Source organism: Apodemus sylvaticus, chromosome 10 (genome assembly GCF_947179515.1).
Source record: "Apodemus sylvaticus chromosome 10, mApoSyl1.1, whole genome shotgun sequence".
NCBI lineage: Eukaryota > Metazoa > Chordata > Mammalia > Rodentia > Muridae > Apodemus > Apodemus sylvaticus.
This window is the reverse complement of record NC_067481.1, coordinates 51,316,619-51,335,211: the sequence shown is the minus strand read 5'-3', so window position 1 is coordinate 51,335,211 and position 18,593 is coordinate 51,316,619. Positions and strand designations below refer to the sequence as shown.

The 18,593-nt window shown below is 47.5% G+C and overlaps 1 protein-coding gene across 2 annotated transcripts in view; it reads left to right on the top strand.

Annotated features, from left to right (window-relative positions):
• The window catches only part of Itgae (integrin subunit alpha E), a 63,475-nt gene that overhangs the window by 3,942 nt on the left and 40,940 nt on the right, over window positions 1–18,593 (top strand). Inside the window, exons 1-2 of one of the 2 annotated variants that reach the window (XM_052194040.1) lie at window positions 3,113–3,203; window positions 16,211–16,334. In XM_052194040.1, the coding sequence (XP_052050000.1) occupies window positions 3,167–3,203; window positions 16,211–16,334 (161 nt within the window). In that variant the 5' untranslated portion in view covers window positions 3,113–3,166. Of the gene's footprint in view, window positions 1–3,112; window positions 3,204–16,210; window positions 16,335–18,593 lie in introns of those variants that run through there. The other variant, XM_052194041.1, reaches the window with a different exon arrangement.

The window sequence follows — 18,593 nt, the reverse complement described above, 5'->3', positions numbered from 1 at the left end:
CTAGGATCTATATGATGGAAAGGAGGACTCGTGCAGGTCGTCCTCTGACCTCCTCGCGTCATTGTGACGTGTTCATGCATGCAGGTAGACACAAACACTGTTCACTTTTAATTTGGGAACTACTTGAGAAGGTAGCCTAAGGTGTTAGTTTGCTTAGGCAGCTATGACAAGAGATCACAGACGTAGTAGATGCTACACGTCTGCGAGGGCCCCAGCATGGAGAGTCCTCTCCTTGGCTTGCTCACAGGGCCTTTCTCCTCCATGTATGCCAGTGACCCTTCTCAGCACCAACGCTACGGCACTAGGTCAGAGCACCACCCTTTTGACTTCTCTTAAACTTAGTGACCTTCTCAAAGCCAAATTTCTTAGTCTAGCCACATTGAGGTGTAGAACTTGAATACAGGAATTTGGAGATGGATATTGTTCAGCCCTTGGCACCTAGGAATGCAAGTGTGCCGTCTGTATTTGTCCTTTTTAACTTCTCCAAAAGTGGTGATCTGGCTTGCTTTTTTTTTAAAAGTAGTTCAGAGTCCTGGTTCTGGAGGAAACAGCCATGTGTGGCTTCCAGCTCAGCGACTTAGCCATTCATTGGGCTCAGTCTTTAGCCTCCGTCTGATGCCAGCACCTAGATGACAGATACTCCCCTCTGACGAAGGCTAGCGTAGGTGACCTTGGCTCTGCCTGTCCCTGACTCCCTGTGTAGCTCATCTTCAAATGGATTCCTCTGCTTCTTGAGGAAAGGCTGGCAGGGATCGGAACAACTTGTCTGGAGGATGGATGGCAGATCCCCTCTATTGGTTTATGTCACACTTCCTGCTTGCCTGTGACTCCCAAGACAGTCTCCCACCTTCTGATACACAGCTCTCCCTGAATATGTTGGGGAGAGCGGTAGGGAGAGGAGGTAGGGGTTCTCCTCGTTACACAAGCTGGCCTGGCCTAGACCCCAGAATGGACTAGAGTTCTCAATCCTACACCAACCTCCCAACATTGGGATTACAGATCTGCCATGGCTCTATGAACTTTCTTTTGAAATACTCACAGAATCACAGTAGCATCAAGGATAGAACAAAGAACATGCTCCTCGATTTTCTTTTTAACCATCCAGTCTTCCTTTCCCTTGCCCCTTCCCCGGCTGCTGTCCAAACTCCTTGAAGCATTTTGCGCTGCATTCCCCTTTACCCTCACCATACTTTGTGTTGTGTTCCTAGGATAGTTACCAAGTCAGAAATACGTAGTGTTTGGTCAGTATAATAGTTGCTTATTTGTGTTTCGGGCTTCCTTCTGTCTGTCCAGTAATGCTGCTTCAAGCATTCCTCGCCCCTCCCACTCCCAGTCCAGGATCTAATCTGGCATTCAAGTAGTGGACTGCCTTTGTTCTGTAACTAGAGCATGTCCTCAGCCCTTCTTTTGTCTTTCATGACATGGATATTTTGGAAGGATACAGTCTGGTTAGTGGTCTAAGACTGGCATTCAGCTTGGTTCCCTGGAAGTGCGTATTTGCCGAACTTCCAGCCTAGGACTGGGTGCTGTAAGAGAAGAACTGAACAGGAGAGCAAAGCCAAGCCCCTAACCTAGGTACCTGGAGCTCTGCTTCGTGGAAAAGCATTAATATCAGATGGGCTGGGAGGGCTCCTCCGCAAGTCATAGTTACGGCATTGACAATCTTTGGTGGGTACAAGAGATGTTGACACTCTTATAGAGTCCTACAAGGGGTGCAGAAAATACCCTGTGCAGCTCTGGCCATCTGCCCGCCTGCCTGCCTGGCCTCCTGAGGTACCTGGGGTTCCTAAGTGAGCTGCCATCCTGGTCTTTCCTACCCTGCCAAGGGTGTGCTTGTGTTCTAGACGCCCCGTTCTTCCCCACAGGCCAGGGCTGGGAGAATCCTTCAGCGGCTCTACCAGATGTCCTTGGATCAGGAGGAGCTGGGCTTCGAGCAGTGATGGGAGCACGGGCTGGCGGCTGGTGCCGCTGCCGCTTGTGACAGGTCTGTCCAGCAGCCTTTGGGTGCTCTACACTATGATGTGGCAGCAAGACATCAGACGGGAGCTCTGCTTTTCTAGCTGCTAGTAATGTGTGTGGGGGATGATGGATTGTAATCTCTTTTTGAATAATTGTATAAGATCTAGTCAAATGTCAGACCAAAGCTAACAGTGGAAATGTTTGAAGTGTCACTGAATCTTCACAGAACTTTGGCTAAATAAGTTTTCCGTGTGAAAAACAAAATAAAATTGATTTTCACGTAGTCATTAAGGCCATGTGGTTGTCTGCTTTTGCTAATACTATATAACACTCCAGAATGTTCTCTTAGATCCATGGAAGAATGAGAGGCTTAATGCCCAGCCTTTCTGAATTTAGGTTAAGATTGCATAAAGTCTAGAGTTCTGTTCTGTCCATGAACCAGAATCATTTTAATGCATCAGTCACTTGTGGCTGATAGCTCCCGTTGGACAGCAGGATCCAGAGCAGCCTGTCTGCAGAGAGCTCTTACTACATGGTCCAGGCTGGCCTTCCCACCCTATACTCCTGAATGCTGGGACTGTGCTAGGCTTACCTGTCCAGAGTTCTGCTGGGCTGTGTAGAATGGCTTCCTTCCCTCACTGCTGTGTGGGCAAATTTGATCACTGACGGAATTGGTCTTTAGATATGACTGCCCCTGTGTGTGTGTTTTTTGTTTTGTTTTGTTTTTTCAAGACAGGGTTTCTCTGTGTAGCCCTGGCTGTCCTGGAACTCACTCTATAGGCCAAGCTGGCCTCGAACTCAGAAATCCACCTGCCTCTGCCTCTGCCTCTGCCTCTGCCCTCTGCCTCTGCCCTCTGCCTCTGCCCTCTGCCCTCTGCCTCTGCCCTGTAGCCTGTCTGTCTGCCAAAGACACCCAGGGCTACCAAATCTTGGCTCACTCGTGCATGAAATGGTGAGTCTAGTGAGTGGTGGAACTGGGGTGGCAATTGTCTGAGTTCCCAGGACCCAGGCCACAGCTACAGGGGAAACCATAGGCTGGCCTTGTATGGCTATGTCTACTTGAAAGTACCTGTGGGCCTGTGGGCCCTTATCTGTATATGCTTCTGTCCCCGCCTCCTGGCCTCCCCTGCAGAGGAAGGGAAGTTGAGTACCTTCTGAGGTCCTTCTGTGTCGCCCCGCTCAGCTCACAACTGCATCTGCTCCAGCTATGAAGTGGCTCTTCCATGCCCTTCTCTGCATGGCCAGTAAGTCAGCCTTGCCACCTGTCTTCATATGCTCTCATCTCTGTCTGCCTGGGCTCAGGATTAGTGATCAGAGGAATGGTGGGCCGCCCTTGGGAAGTGCCTTTGCTCAGACAGAACTGCAGGTTTACTGGGGAGTACCTCTTCAGGGCTCTGCCACCCTCGTTCTCTCTCCATTCAGCCTCCCCTCACTCGGTCACATCCTCAGTTCCATGCCCAGTTAGTTCTCAGAGTGCGGAACCCAGTGATATCCTGTGCTACCCAGAAGAGGGCTCTTTGTTAATAGACCAGCTTCAGCTGCTGGGAGTCGGGAGGACTTGAGAGAATGTGGAGACCGGCAGGAGAGTGGGGGTGTAATCTACAGAGTGAGTGCTGGGGGGAACCTGCTGCTTGGTCTGTGGCGTGGAGGAGGGGCAGGCATTTCTGCTGCCAGAGGCTCCCATTCTGTCTCTCACCCTGAGTGGAACTGCTTCTGGGCAAACTGTCCTGAGACCACCATAAGACCCCAGAGACAAGATATCGTAACCAGCTGGGTCCGCGGGGACTGCTCAGGCAGGGCTCTGGTCTTGCCTAGTGATCTGGGTCTCTTTTCTTGTTCATATTTGGCAAGAGAATAGGGTAAGCATCAGACATAGTAATATAAGGGCTGGGAACTGTGTCTGTGGAAGCCAGTTCATACCGGTCCGTGAAGGGACGAAGGAGCTGAGCCATCACAGGAGGAGGGTGGGGTTGGAAGGGGAAGCTAAACCCTGCTCAGATCCTCCGACACTTTTTAGGGAAATTTTTGATATTTTAAAAAGACCTAAGGGAGTCATTGAGGTGGTTCAGCAGGTTAAGGCATTATCTGATAAGCTGAATTCCGTTCCAGAGACCCACATGGTAAAAAGAGAGCTGACTTCTCTCCTGTCCTCTACGTGTGATGCACACACATACATGTACACAGACACATGGCTTTGTTTTTTAAGCATTTGATAGTCACCATGGGAAGATAAAGTTGGTTGAACTTTTTGTTATTTTGCATCCTAGACTTAAGTTTATTTCTGTTACCTATGAGGGGTGAGTGGGGTCTCACCTTTTCGTAAAACCAGAGCTCTGATGCCCAGTCATCAAAGCTGTCTAGAGAAGATGCTGAGACTAGAGTAGTCCGCTCAGTATGGAGATAACTGAAGCCCAGAGACAGACAGGCTGAGAGGGTGCGACCAAGGAACAGTAGAGACAGAACCATGTCTAGGTAGGCCTCTGCCCTGCCTCACAGCTCCAGGGTGCTCCATGGCCTGGACCGATGACCCTAGCAGTGGCACTTTGGGTCCCTGCCCACCTTTGTTTCCTGCGACTCCTCACCAATGGCATCACCTCAGCACCTCCTCCGCTACCTGCCATTCATCAAACCCCCAAGGCTCTGGCACGCAGCAAAGAACAAGATGGAGCCAAGCAGATTTGCACTGAGGCCCTGCAGCCTGTGGCATTGGCTGTACTGTGGGGTGGGCTGAGAACTTGGCCTTGGTATGTGATGGGGAAATGAGATAGCACTGTTGTACACTGTGATGCCTGGGCTTGATGATCCGCCAGGCCTCAAGACTGAGGCTGAGTCCTGAGGGCCTTGGGAGTCAGAAGCAGGCAAGGTGCGGCCAAGGAGAATGAGATTGCAGACTGAGCCCAGGCCCAAGCTCTTGAGTCCTGTGCTTGCCTGGCTTCCCTGGGTTGGGACTAATCCACAGTGTTCCTGACCAGGTGGCTCTGCCCTTCTGCCCTTCCAAGCCTCCCACTGTGGTAATGATCTTTTCCTGTCACTCATCGGAGCAAATGAACTAAAGGTTTTCTAAGGAAGGTTCATAGAAAATGAAGGTGCGGACACATTGAAATCTAGAGCAGCCCAGCCTCAGTACACCCCAATGCCATGTAGTCTCCCACCCCCAAGTTAACCATGTCCTGACTCATTCTGTGGCCACAGGAACTCACTTCCTCCTGAGTCTCAGAGGTCGAGCTTACTTCTCTTGTGTGAAGGGAACTTTGTTATGGATCTGTGAAACCTCACAGGTTAAGAGGAAGGAACCAGAGTCCAGGGCCCGCTCTATTCAGCTGGGAGGTGGCTGGCCTGGTTCTGCCTAGACCTAACCTACAGCTATGTAGATGTGAGAGAAAAGCTTGGTCCTCAGGAACTGGGATCCAGGTACCTGAGATATGCCTCAGAGAATGGTAGGGTCTCAGCAAATAGGCCTTCAGAAGGGAGGCTTTCAGAAGCAGCAAGGCCTGCGCATGTGAAGAAGATGGAGAAGCAAAGGTATGGGAGCAGAAAGCTGTTGACTCTGCTGTTGTCCTGCCGTCCTAGATTAGGACCTGCTGGGCCTCAGTGTGATGGAAAAGCAGGCTATACACACATACACACACCAACTTTCCTAGCCCGGGTGGTGGGGGCGTCCATGGAAAGAGCCACAGGACTCAGTGGAACCAGGAAACAACACCCAGGTAGATAGGACACAAGCTAGTTGGACCTCACATTTCTGACCTCTGGAAAACTGTCTTGTGTGTATGAAGTATGTGTGGAATGTATACGGAGTGTATGAGATGCGAGTGGTACATATATGGTCTGTACATACTACTATATTATAGACTGTATGGAGTATATAGCCTGTGTGGTATTTGAGACATGGCATGTATGGGGTGTACAGATTTTATATGGAAGATAGGATGTATGGAGCATGCTGTGTGCATCGTGTTTGTGGAGTATGCACCATGTGTGTGTGATACATGGAGTATATATGTTACGTATGAGTACATTACTGAAGCACATGGGGTTTATAGGTATACATGAGTATGTATGCCATGGGCAGAAGCACATAGAGTGTGTGCTGTGCACAGGTATATGGTTATATATGGGGCATGTGGAAGACGTGGCTACCTGAGGGCTTCTCCGTGCTGGAGTTGAACAGCGTGGAAGATTCAGAGCGCCAGGCTCTGGGAAGCCATGGATGGTCTTGGGCACTGTAGGGACGATTACACTTGTTCAGAAGATGGAGTTAAGGAGGAAGAGGAGACGGCAGAGAAGCTGGTGAGGAGGCTGCAGCAGTGATCCTACCCCTGAGTGCTGAGGAGGGCAGGAGTATAGAGTTGGGGGTGATTGCAGGGATGTTTAGGGGAAGTACTGAGAAATTCACGTGTGCCTAGCACGGGGCTGTGCCTTGCAACAAGGAGTTGCCTGAGACCCGGTGTCTGTTTTAGTTTTCAGGTAAACTAGAGGTGTGGAGGGAGAGGCTCTTGGGGGGCCAGTGAGGTTTGGGGTTGAGGTAGCGAGGCTCTGTGAGAAAGATGAAGGGATGTGGTTCCCGAGCTGCTCCTGTCAGGTAGGTATTCTGTAGACGCTTGTGATCTGCAGATGGCTATGAGCCTCCCCTGTGGTCTTTCAGGGCTGCTGGCCCAGGCCTCAGGATGCGGAGACTAGTCTCATTACTATAGCTAGTTCCTTCTAGAAATGTGGACTTTATTTATTGCGAACATTGATGACCACTGTGCTGTGAGAAGACATTAAAAATGCCTAGTGCAAAAGAAGAGGTAGTGGGGGCTGCCAGGGTGAGGCCTGTGAGTCAGAGGCCCATGTGACTGGAGACAGTTTAGGGGTGCAGCCCTGTGGGTAGAGTGGCGACAGACAATTCTGACTGGGTTCTCATGTCTGACTGCGTGGTAAGTTTGGAGGAAGAAGGTGGGCGGTGAGGTTGTGAGAGAAGTGACAGCCCTTTACCTGTGGTCACAGAGCCTTTAACACCAGTATCTGCACACCAAACCTCCACTCAGACAGGCTCTGAGCTAGTACAGCCTGTGTCACAATGTGAAAAATAAATAAGGACTCCACAGCATAGCAAGGATTTGAACTCAAGACTTTCTACCCTTAGGGCTCAGGCTATTTTCTTTGAGTGTCTGTGGAAAGTATGAAGTAAAGGATACATGGAAGCCAAGCAAAAATGAAATATAAAGCTGCACAGTGGACTTCAGGGCATGCACACACACACACACACACACATACACACACACACACACACACACACATACACACACATACATACACACATACACACACACACACACACATACATACACACATACACATATACATACACATACACACACATACACACACATACACACACATACACACACACACGCACACACACGCACACACATACACACACATACACACATACACACACATACACACACACACACACACGTACACACACACACACACACACGTACACACACACACACATACACACACACACATGAGTACATGCACACATCTATGCATACCTACAAATGCATGCTCCTATGCCCCCTGTCTATACATCAGATCTTGATAACCTAGTCACTGGCCCTAAAGCAGGATCCTGCCCTGGCCCGGTGAGCTGCTAGCACAGCAGGGAGCCATGCCCAGCAAGCTGCTGCTGTTTGTAACCCTGCTCTCAGTCTGCCCCTCAGTCTTCCAGGTTTTTTATCAAAAGCGTTGAAATCAAGCAACCTGGGCATCAGACACGGATAACCAGTTTAGAATTCAGGAGCAAATTGGTAGCCTCAGCCTGTAGCGCGGTGTCTGGAAGAGAGCAAGGGCCCTGGCAGGCGGCTATCAGGTGCCCTGGCAGGCGGCCGTCAGGTGCCCTTCTTTACACCATCCCTTCCTTTGCTTTCCCACCCCTTTAGGGATCCAGACAGACTGCTCAGTTAAACAGAACAAACACGGGGATGGGCAGGGGTGAGAGAGAGGACTGGATGACCTATTATGGTATTTTCAGGGTGTCTCTTCTGAGCTTGCCCTGAGCTGGGCTCTGTGGTTTGGGGGTGTCCTGGATGACTCAGATCAGATCACAGACTGGGGGAGATAGATTTAATCACCCATTTGTTTATCAAGATAGGGTTTAGTCAGAGCCAGCAAACACCACAGGATGCTGAGTGGGTTCCGGGGTCTGTGAGTTACTTTACCCAGGATCTGGATTGGCTGCTGGCTGGCTGAGCAGGCCCGTGGGCAGGTGGTCCTGCCAGGAACATGGGGGCAACTGATGAGGGAGGCCCAGGGGATGGAGGGAACATGTGGGCACAGTGGGAAGGTGCCTTTGGTGCTCGGGATTTCAAATCCACTCTATCAATCAATTGTAAGCAATCAAAAGGGAAGACGGAAGGCCCCCACTCGCCCTGGAATAGTCCCGCAGTTCCCACTTTGTAGTTCCTTCCCCTTCAAGTGACCCGCTTCCTATTTACCCTTCACTGGCTCCCTGAGACACCAGGTGCCACCAAGGAGAACCAAGCCAAGGAGGCTGAGTCCAAACTCCAAGCCGTCCTTACCTAAGCTCTGAAGACACAGTGAACACCATCGTTCCCTTCTCTCAGGGAGTCCTGGCTGGGAGCCCTGGCTGGGATAGCAACAAAATAGACATCAGGAACATTGACAGGAGAAACCAGGGTCAGACGAAAACGTAGTCAGAACACAGGAGCACGCGGTGGCTTATCCAGAACCCTGAGCTGCAGAAGAGGAACAGGGACCTGGAGCTGCTGGAGCTTGAAGACCTGAGAGGGTGGGGTTAGGACCTGGAGATGCAGGCAATGCCGTCCAGGAAATAAAATCCACCTCTTCATGAGGCTAACTGCCCAAGAGGATTTCCCTTCTAGATGTAAAATTTTTTGTTGTTGTTTGCTTTTAGCGAAAAGGCCTTTTGGAGCTGGTATGTTCATTGTGTTTGTAGTTCCTCAGGATAACCAGGACACTGGTGTTGAAGAAGTGTATTTTGAGACTCACTCTGGTCTCCTGTGGTCATATTTTGGGATGTTGTGTCCTGAGCATCATACTACACACAGTGAACTTTTGGGGACTCGAGAGGCTCTGATGTTTTCATTGGGTCTGTGATTCCCCAAGCACTGGGGAACTCATGGTTCTGGGTTGCTTGGGGTAGCTATAGAAAGGCATGAATGGCAGCTCTGGGAAACTTGAGGATTGTTCGCTTTCTCCGGGCCAATGCTCAGAGAACTGTGTCTAGGTTTAAATACGAGGATCAGTTTCGCTCCATCAAATAGGTGTTGGTTTTTGAAAAAGAGCCCTCTGTGTAGCCCCGACTGTCCTGGAACTTGCTTAAGAAGTCAAGGCTGGCTTTAAACTCACAGAGATCCACCACCACACGTGGCCAGAATAGTTTCTTTTTCCTGTTTTGTAGACACCACGAGTGACATTGGCTGGTCTCCATTCATGGGCGCATTTATCCAGATAAAATGTTATCAAGCATTTACTGAGACCCAGAACCGTGCCCAGAGTCCGAAGCGGGACTGGCTTAGGAAGTCTAGGGCTTCCCTGTTAGTCGTGTAAGGTAATGGTTCACCTCCTTCCTTGTCTAACTGGATTCTTCCCTTTTAGAAAACAAAACAACAAAACAACATGATTTCTTCCTGTCCATTTTTTCCTGCTCCATAATTTTAATGTCTTCACTAATGCAGGACCATGCGTTTTTATGAATCAGCACAAATTATTCCAAGCAAGCAAAAAGGTGAAGATAAAGGAATGGAGGCTGGGGAGATGTCTCTGTGGGTCAAGTGTTTGCTGGGCAAACATGAGGACCTTTGTTTTGAAGACAGGGTCTCACCGTGTAGCCCTAGCTGGACTGAAACTCACGGTGTAGACCAGGCTGCCCTTGAGTTCACAGAGATCTACCTGCCTCTGCCTCTAAGCATGAAAACTTGAGTAAAGACTCCCAGCACCCACACATATAAAAAGTGGGAGCAGAAGTGTGCTTCCATGTCTCTAGACCTGGGGTTAAAGGGGCAGAGCCAGATGGGGACCCCAGAGCTCCCAGTCCAACCTGTCTAGTCAACCAATGAGCTCCAGGTTCTCAAATATAAAGTGGGTGGTGGTGGTAGAGGATGACGCCTGACGTCAATCCCTGGATTCCATACACAGTGGCACACATGTACACCCACACACATGAACGTGCACACACATCACACACACTCAAACTCCAGTAAAGATGTAGATGAGGTTTTTAGCGTGGGGACAATATATAGTAAACGGGAGTTTTTTTGTTCTTGGATTCTTTTGTCACAGGCTCTGGCAGAAGGACTGGGAATCGAACCAGTGGCGGGGTTTTCATGACAAGATTTCAAGTGTGTCTGAAGGTGTACAGGATAGCTGTAGCAAGCTCACATGCCTATCACACATGTGACACTGCTCTAAGGATTCCCACACACTGGATGCATTTCTTTCACTCTCCCTCTTTACCAAAATATCCTAAATCTTCAAAATGAGGTCTGAGGACCCACCAGTTGTAGACATAGTCACAATGAGGAGGCAGGCGTGTTAGGTTCTCGGGCCCTTCCCTGTCTTCCTGATTCAGAATCTGTGATTTAGGATCTTCACGTATGGCCAGGTATGGTGGTACAAGCTTATAATCCTGGCACTTTGGAGGCAGAAATAAGAGTTTGAGTTCAAGGTCAGTCTGGTCCATAGTAAATTCCAGGACAGCTTGGGACTACATAGAGAGACCCTGACTCAAAAAACCAACACAAAACAAAACAAAAAACAAAACAGAAGAAAAAAAGAGAAAGGAAGGAAGGAAGGAAGAAAGAAAGAACAAAAGAAAGAAAGAATAAAAGAAAGAAAGAAAGAAAGAAAGAAAGAAGGAAAGAAAGAAAGAAGGAAAGAAAGAAAGAAAGAAAGAAAGAAAGAAAGAAAGAAAGAAAGAAAGAAAGAAAGAAAGAAAGAAAGAAAGAAAGAAAGAAAGGAAGAAAGAAAGAAAGAAAGAATCCAGACTAGGAGACAGACGGTTCCTGGTTCCTGATTCCCAAAACAAAGCATTTGCTGTGCCAGGGAGAGGACTGGACTTCCCTGGTCCAGGTGGGTGTGGCAGCGCCTGTAATCTCCATACAGGAAGCAGACAAACAGTCCCCTAGTCATTTTGGCTCCGGGTTCGCCAAGAGCTCTGCCTTAAACCTTATGGAAGACAGACACCTGATGTCAATTTCAAGCTCTGTGTATATATGCACACACACACACACACACACACACACACACACACACACACACACGCACCCCACACATGCAAATAAGCAAAAGTGAAATAAGATCCTCAGAAGACTCATTTGCCTGTCTGTGACTCCTGAAACTCAGAGACCCACCTGCCTCTGCCTCCTGAGTGCTGGGATTAAAGGTGTGTGTTATACTGCCTGGTATCTTTCATTCTTTCTTTAAAGATTTATTTATTTTATTTATGAGTATACTGAAGCTGTCTTCAGACATACCAGAAGAGGGCATTAGATCCCATCACAAATGGTTGTGAGTCACCATGTGGTTGCTGGGAATTGAACTTGCAACCTTGGAAGAGCAGTGGGTGCTCTTAACCGCTGAGCCATCTCTCCAGCCCCCATTTTTCATTCTTTAATGAAATAAGGACTCCACAGCATAGCAAGGATTTGAACTCAAGACTTTCTACCCTTAGGGCTCAGGCTATTTTCTTTGAGTGTCTGTGGAAAGTATGAAGTAAAGGATACATGGAAGCCAAGCAAAAATGAAATATAAAGCTGCACAGTGGACTTCAGGGCATGCACACACACACACACACATACACACACACACATACACACACACACATACACACACACATACATACACACATACACACACACATACACACACACATACATACACACATACACACACATACACACACACATACACACACACATACACACACATACACACACATACACGCACACATACACACACACATACACACACACACACATATACACACACATACATGAGTGCATGCACACATCTATGCATACCTACAAATGCATGCTCCTATGCCCCCTGTCTATACATCAGATCTTGATAACCTAGTCATTGGCCCTAAAGCAGGATCCTGCCCTGGCCCGGTGAGCTGCTAGCACAGCAGGGAGCCACGCCCAGCAAGCTGCTGCGGTTTGTAACCCTGCTCTCAGTCTGCCCCTCGGTCTTCCAGGTTTTTTATCAAAAGCATTGAAATCAAGCAACTGTCTTTTAAAAAATACATTTGGTAATCATGGCTTTTGTTTGATTATGAGAGATGATCTTTATTAGATTAAAGGAATTCTCTTTTATTTCTAGTTTGTTTAGAATTTTCATCCCGTTTCCCTGTGTGGTGCCGGTTCAAAGCATTTTTGAACCCCAAGAGATCGATTCCAATGCCATCTCCTTAGGGTTTTTATTCAAGCTCTAGCTTGGACTCTCGCCAGCCCTGATGTAGCAGGCCAGGAGAATGAACCCCGAGCCCAGCTTCAAGCGAGCATTTGTAGAAGCAAGAAAACAAGCGAGGGGGTTCCCAGCCTGGCACATATCTGATGGGTGGCTATTAGGGAATTTTGTTGCCTTTTTAAAGAATTGGCTGGTGCTGGGAGCCAAAGCACAAACTTAACTTCTGCTTTCCTCCTGATCGATGGCTGTTAGGGAGTGACTTGGGAGCGCAGGTTTCTTAGGAAGTAACTTGGAAACTCGTGCTAGATGCACAGGCTTGTTGGTTAACTCAAGTTCCCCCATTAGGTCAGATTCTCTAAGATGGAGCCTAAACCCAAGATGGCGTTGGTCTGGAGTCTCACCTGCAAGTGTTACACCTATAAGGATGGGGGTGGGGTAGGGGTGTGGGGGGTGTGGGGGGTGTGGGGGTGGAGGGTGTGGGGGTGTGGGGGGTGTGGGGTGGGGTGGGGTGTGGGGGTGTGTGGGGTGTGGGGTGTGGGGTGGGGTGTGGGGTGGGGAGGTGGGGGTGGGGTGAGGTGGGGGGGGTGGGGAGGTGGGGGGGGTGGGGAGGGGTGGGGAACCTCACGCCACGAGGGGCAGGGATGCCAGCTGTCAGTTGTCCTTTCAATGACTGCTCTTGTCAGCATTTGGTGTCAGTCTTGTATTGACATCATAAAATAATTTGAAACTGTTTTATTTTCCATTCACTGGCACAGAGAATTCTGACTATATGAGCTGGGCGTTCATTGTTCAAATAATTTTATCAGTGAAGGCATTGTGCTTGGCTTTCTTTCTGAGGTTCTTGGTAATGAGTTAAAAAAAAAAATCTGATTCACCTTGTGTATTTCTTCTTTGGCCAGTTTTGAGGGTTTTTTTTGTTTTGTTTTGTTTTGTTTTTTGTTTTGTTTTGTTTTGTTGCTTTTGGGTTTTTTCTTTTGAAGGAATTTCCCCATCTCACCTAAATTATCAAGGTTACTGGCATAAAATTTGGTATACTATACTCTCATTTTAAATGCATCTTAGGCCAGACATGGTGGTACATGCCTTTAGTCCCAGAACTTGGGAGGCAGAGAAAGAGGATCTCTGAATTGGATGCAGGCCTGGTCTACAGAGTGAGTTCCATGATAACTAGGGCCACACAAAGAAATCCTGTCTCCAAAAAACTGAACAAATAAAATAAGTCTACAGAAATCCAAAAAACTAAAATATTAAGTAAAACTGGCCAATGATCAGACATGTAATTAGCATAAAACCCAAATCATCTGTTAAAAAACATTATTCAATTTTAGTCACATAGTAATGAACTAATATTTCCACTTACCAACAAAATATTAACATTTTACACTGTTTTTAAAAAATATTTTTTTATTTTTTAAAAATATGAGTGTATATGAGTACACTGTAGCTTACAGATGGTTGTGAGTCATCATGTGGTTGCTGGGAATTGAACTCAGAACCTCTACTCACTCTGCCCCAAGATTTATTTATTATTATATGTAAGTACACTGTAACTGTCTTCAGACACAACAGAAAAGGGTATCAGATCTCATTATGGATGGTTGTGAGCCACCATGTGGTTGCTGGAATTTGAACTTAGGACCTTTGGAAGAGCAGTCAGTGCTCTTAACCGCTGAGCCATCTCTTCAGTCCTCCATTTTACACTGTTTTATCAATTAATATTTTGTCACTATAAAATGTATAATATAAACTATGCTATCTTAGCCACCCCACCCAACAGGTCCTCTAAGAACTGCAGTTCAGATGGAGCCTAAATTGGTTACAACCCAGAGTCACAGAGGAAATCGCAGAGGAAACGCTGAGTACTTAGATTAAGATATAAGAAATCAGAACCTGCAGGATATGCTTAAAGCAGTGATTACAGGAAACGCAGTCTCTCACACACACTCAAAGAGGCAGAGCATGGTGCAAAGGCTTGTAATCTAGGCACTTGGAAGACGAAAACTGGAGAAGCAAAAGTTCAGTCCTCCTTCAGCTACCTTAGGAGTTCAAGGTCAGCCTGCGATACATGAAACCCAGCCTTAAAAAACAAACAAACAGCAGGGCGGTGGTGGCTCACACCTGTAATCCTAGCACTCTGGGAAGCAGAGGCAGGCGGATTTCTGAGTTGAGGCCAGCCTGGTCTACAGAGTGAGTTCCAGGACAGCCAGAGCTATACAGAGAAACCCTGTCTGAAAAAAAAAATCCAAAAAACAAACAAAAACAAAAACACCCAAAAAACCCCAAACAAACAAAACAAAACAAAGAACCCCACATATGTGCACACAATTCTATTCTCCCCATCCTTGTAATAGATGTAAACCTTCCAAAGAAATATGATGGAGACCCTCACACGCACACTCACACACAATTTTTTGTAATGTGTATATGTAATTTACCTGCATGTATATTTGTGCACCACAACCACATACGTACCTAGTGCCAATGCCCATGGAGGCCAGATGGCAACAGGTTCTCTGGAACTGGAGTTACAGATGGCCGTTAACCACCTGGGAATCAAACTGGGGTCCTCTGGAAGAGCGGCTGGTTTGAGGTTTGATTCGCCGCTGACTTTTCTCTCCAGCCGGGAAGGCTCTCTTTCAATAAGCTAAAAGAAGAGCAAATCAAACCCGAAGTTGGTACAGGAAGGAATAAGGGTGTAAGCAAATACTAATGAAGTTGAAGATGAACTTGCTATAGAGAAAGTTAACACAGCTAAAGACTGTCTCTATAAATGATTAATAAAGGCAGATCTGGTGCCGTATGACCGTGGTACCAGCAGGAGGCGGTGAAAGCACATTAGGAAGCCAAAGTTTTCCTCAAGAACTGAGTTTGAGGCTGCCTGAGTTATATAAGATATTGAAATAAAAAAAATACAAAAAATGGAGTATCAACACTAATCAAAAACAATTCATGAGCTGAAAACTGTCTAGCAAATGCTAAGACGCATCTAAAGCAAGTCGCTAGTTTGAACGAAAAGAGGGCCTTGTCATTGGTCCTAAGACACATTTGTTTTTTCCTTTGAGGGGTACGAGGCAGGGTTTCTCTGTGTAGCCCTGGCTGTCCTGGAACTCCATCTATAGACCAGGCTGGCCTCGAACTCAGAGATCCACCTGCCTCTGCCTCCTGAGTGCTGGGATTATAGGCGGGCATCACCACCCCAAGCTGTTTGTAGTTCTTTTCAGGCCTCTGGGTTTCTTTCACTGGGCGCAGTGAGTCGAGGGTCACCCTGTGCCCCAGTCCATTCCTTTTTACTCCTGATTAGTGGTGTTCCATCCATGAACACAGTTGCCTCATCCGCTCTCCCACAGGGGCCATCTGGCTTGTTTCCAGTTCAGGGTTGTAAGGGACAAACTATTAAACATTCTTAGAAGATATTTTTAAGGACATTGTGCTTCCTCTTGGGTCACTTGTAGGATTATAGACCTTCTCTGGGGACTTGGATCCCTGTTAAGTTCGGTACAGGACCCAGTATGAGCCATGTGACTGGTGTGAAAATCAAAAGCAGGAAGTTGAAGGGCTGGGAGCAGGACTCGCTCCTCAGAGTGCTTTCCCTGTGACTGGGGCAGTTAGCTTGGTTTAGGAGAGAGACCAACAGCCCTGGGCCAGACACACCCACATCCATTCCTTTCCAATGGGAAAAGCATTCCTGCAGATGGAGGCTCTCTTTCTTTTCTCCACAGTGAGGTGATTGACACCACAGGGTCTGGCGGATGGGTGTCAGGCACAGCTGCAGTGTGTGCCTCTTTCATCAGCATTTCTCTTTGACCCGCAGGCCTGAAGCCCCTGGAAGCCTTCAATGTGGATGTGGACTGGGCCTGGACCACAGCAGTCCAGCCAGGCACACCTTCTGTTCTCAGCTCCCTTCTGCATCAAGACCCCAGCAACAACCAGACCTGGTGAGTGGGGCCACCACGGGGAAGGGTGAGGACTAGGGTGGTCCCAAAGATGACTGAGGCACAGCCCAAAGAAGGCTGAGATATCCCACCCCATCTCCTGGGCAGTGCCCATTTCCCTTGGTGAATGACACACAGCTAAAGAGAGAAAGCTGGGGGCTGTGATCCCCAGAGCAGCCAGGGCAGCTCACAGAGGCCCCGTCCTCCGCTCATCCATTTTTCAGTCAGGGAAAGGAACCTTAAATAGTACTTTAAAATGAAGTTCACCAATGGTCTCTACTGACTTATAAAAGTTACATGTTCTTAACACAAGAAAGTTGGAAAATGACAATAATAAACAAACGGAGACGATGAGGCTCAGACATTGATGTTAAGAGCACATTGTTCTGGGGTTCAGACTCAGAGGCACCTCTCTGTATTCATGGAGCAAGTTTCATGAGGTGCTGAGCCCCAAGCCTCAGTTTCTCCCCCCTGACAGGTGATTTGTGGAACACACAGGTTTGCCATGAGACTATTTGAGAAAATGGACCCAAAGAGTTTTGTTTACATGGGTTCTGGCCAAACTGAACTGGGAGAAACACTGCCTTGTGTCTTGAAACTCTCATCTGTATCCACCGTCTGGCTGAGAAGGACCTGTCAGATCTGAGGGTTGTGTGGGCGAGGATGCTGTGCGTGAGACAGGGATGTGTGGGAGTGTGTTGGCGCCATTGCCTTGGAGAGCAGCGTGGCCGTGCCTGGTGGCTCAAAGGTGCACAGTGGCCCTTGGTTCAGCAGTTGTGCCCCAGGCACCGCCTCTAGAAGATAGGTGTGCAGTCCTGTGCAAAAGAAAAAAAACAAACGTGATTGATGCTTGGAATTGAACCCAGGATCTTATGCATTCTAAGCATATGCTCTACGCCAGGATCCCTGCCTCAGGCATGTAGATGATGATGATGATGATGATGATGATGGTGTGTGTGTGTGTGTGTGTGTGTGTGTGTGTGATGTTGACAATTGAACCCAAGGTGTCAAGAATGCTAAGCACACTCATCTAGTGAGTTTCGTTCCTAGCCCTGATATAAAGACATTGGCAGTGTTTATAACATGAAAAACAAACAAAGAAAGAAACAAAAATTAAAGTGTGGCTCCATGAAACTAAAAATCAGGTCAAATCAGTGAGTGGAAGTAGCATTATGTTCAGCCTGGAAATCTGAGATGAGAGGACAGGATACCATTCGCTCCAAGTTCTGGTGGAGCTCCTACTGTGTGCTAAGCTGTCCACTGTATGTCAGCCCCTGTGTCTACAGTGTATACAGTCCACTGTATGTCAGCAAAGCAGACAGCGCTTTCCCCAACATACACACACTCTGGCTCAGGTAGCCTCCGTACCGGGCAGGGCCACAGCAGGTTAACTATGTCCTCTATAGATAGGGGCCGTGCACAGTGCTGACGCAGGGGAGGGTCTGGATAGAGGGAACACTCAGTGTGTGAAGTCCTATCTGTGGCCCACTCCCATTTCCTGTCGTTACCAGAGTGGTGGCTTCTAAAGTTGGGTTGTTTTCACTTAGGTACTCTTTCCTTTCCTTTCCTTTCCTTCTTTCCTTTCCTTTCCTTTCCTTTCCTTTCCTTTCCTTTCCTTTCCTTTCCTTTCCTTTCCTTTCCTTTCCTTTCCCTTTCTTTCTTTCTTTCTTTCTTTCTTTCTTTCTTTCTTTCTTTCTTTCTTTCTTTCTTTCTTTCTTTCTTTCTTTCTTTCTTTTTTTCTTTCTTTCTTTCTTTCTTTCTTTCATCTTCTCTCTCTCTTTTTTTATGTTTCTTGCTTTCATGTTCATGGCTTGAACCCAGGACCTCCTGCATGCTAAGCAAGAACTCTCCGCTGCTGCCTCTGCCTTCCAAGTGTCGGGCTAAGGCATACACCACCCCTCCAAAGTATTTTTAAATGATTTATTATTTATTTATTTGTTTGATTGCTTGCTTGCTTGTAGCTGTGCACTCTTAACTGAAATATCAATATTAAAGTTGAAAATAGCAGGTGTCTATTGATATGAATAGCTTGGAGGTCATAAAATCTTTATTGGTGAAGTGGAGTTTATCAGTAGACTTAAGTGATTAGGGCAGATCCATTTTATTTACTGAGTAAATATTTCTAAAGCATCTGCTCAGTGTCAGATAAAATGTGTGGGTTAAAGTAGAGAGGAAACCAGGAATGGGCACACACCTTGAATCCCAGCACTCAAGTAGAGACAGGCAGAGCCCTGTGAGCTTGAGGCCCACCTGGTCTACATA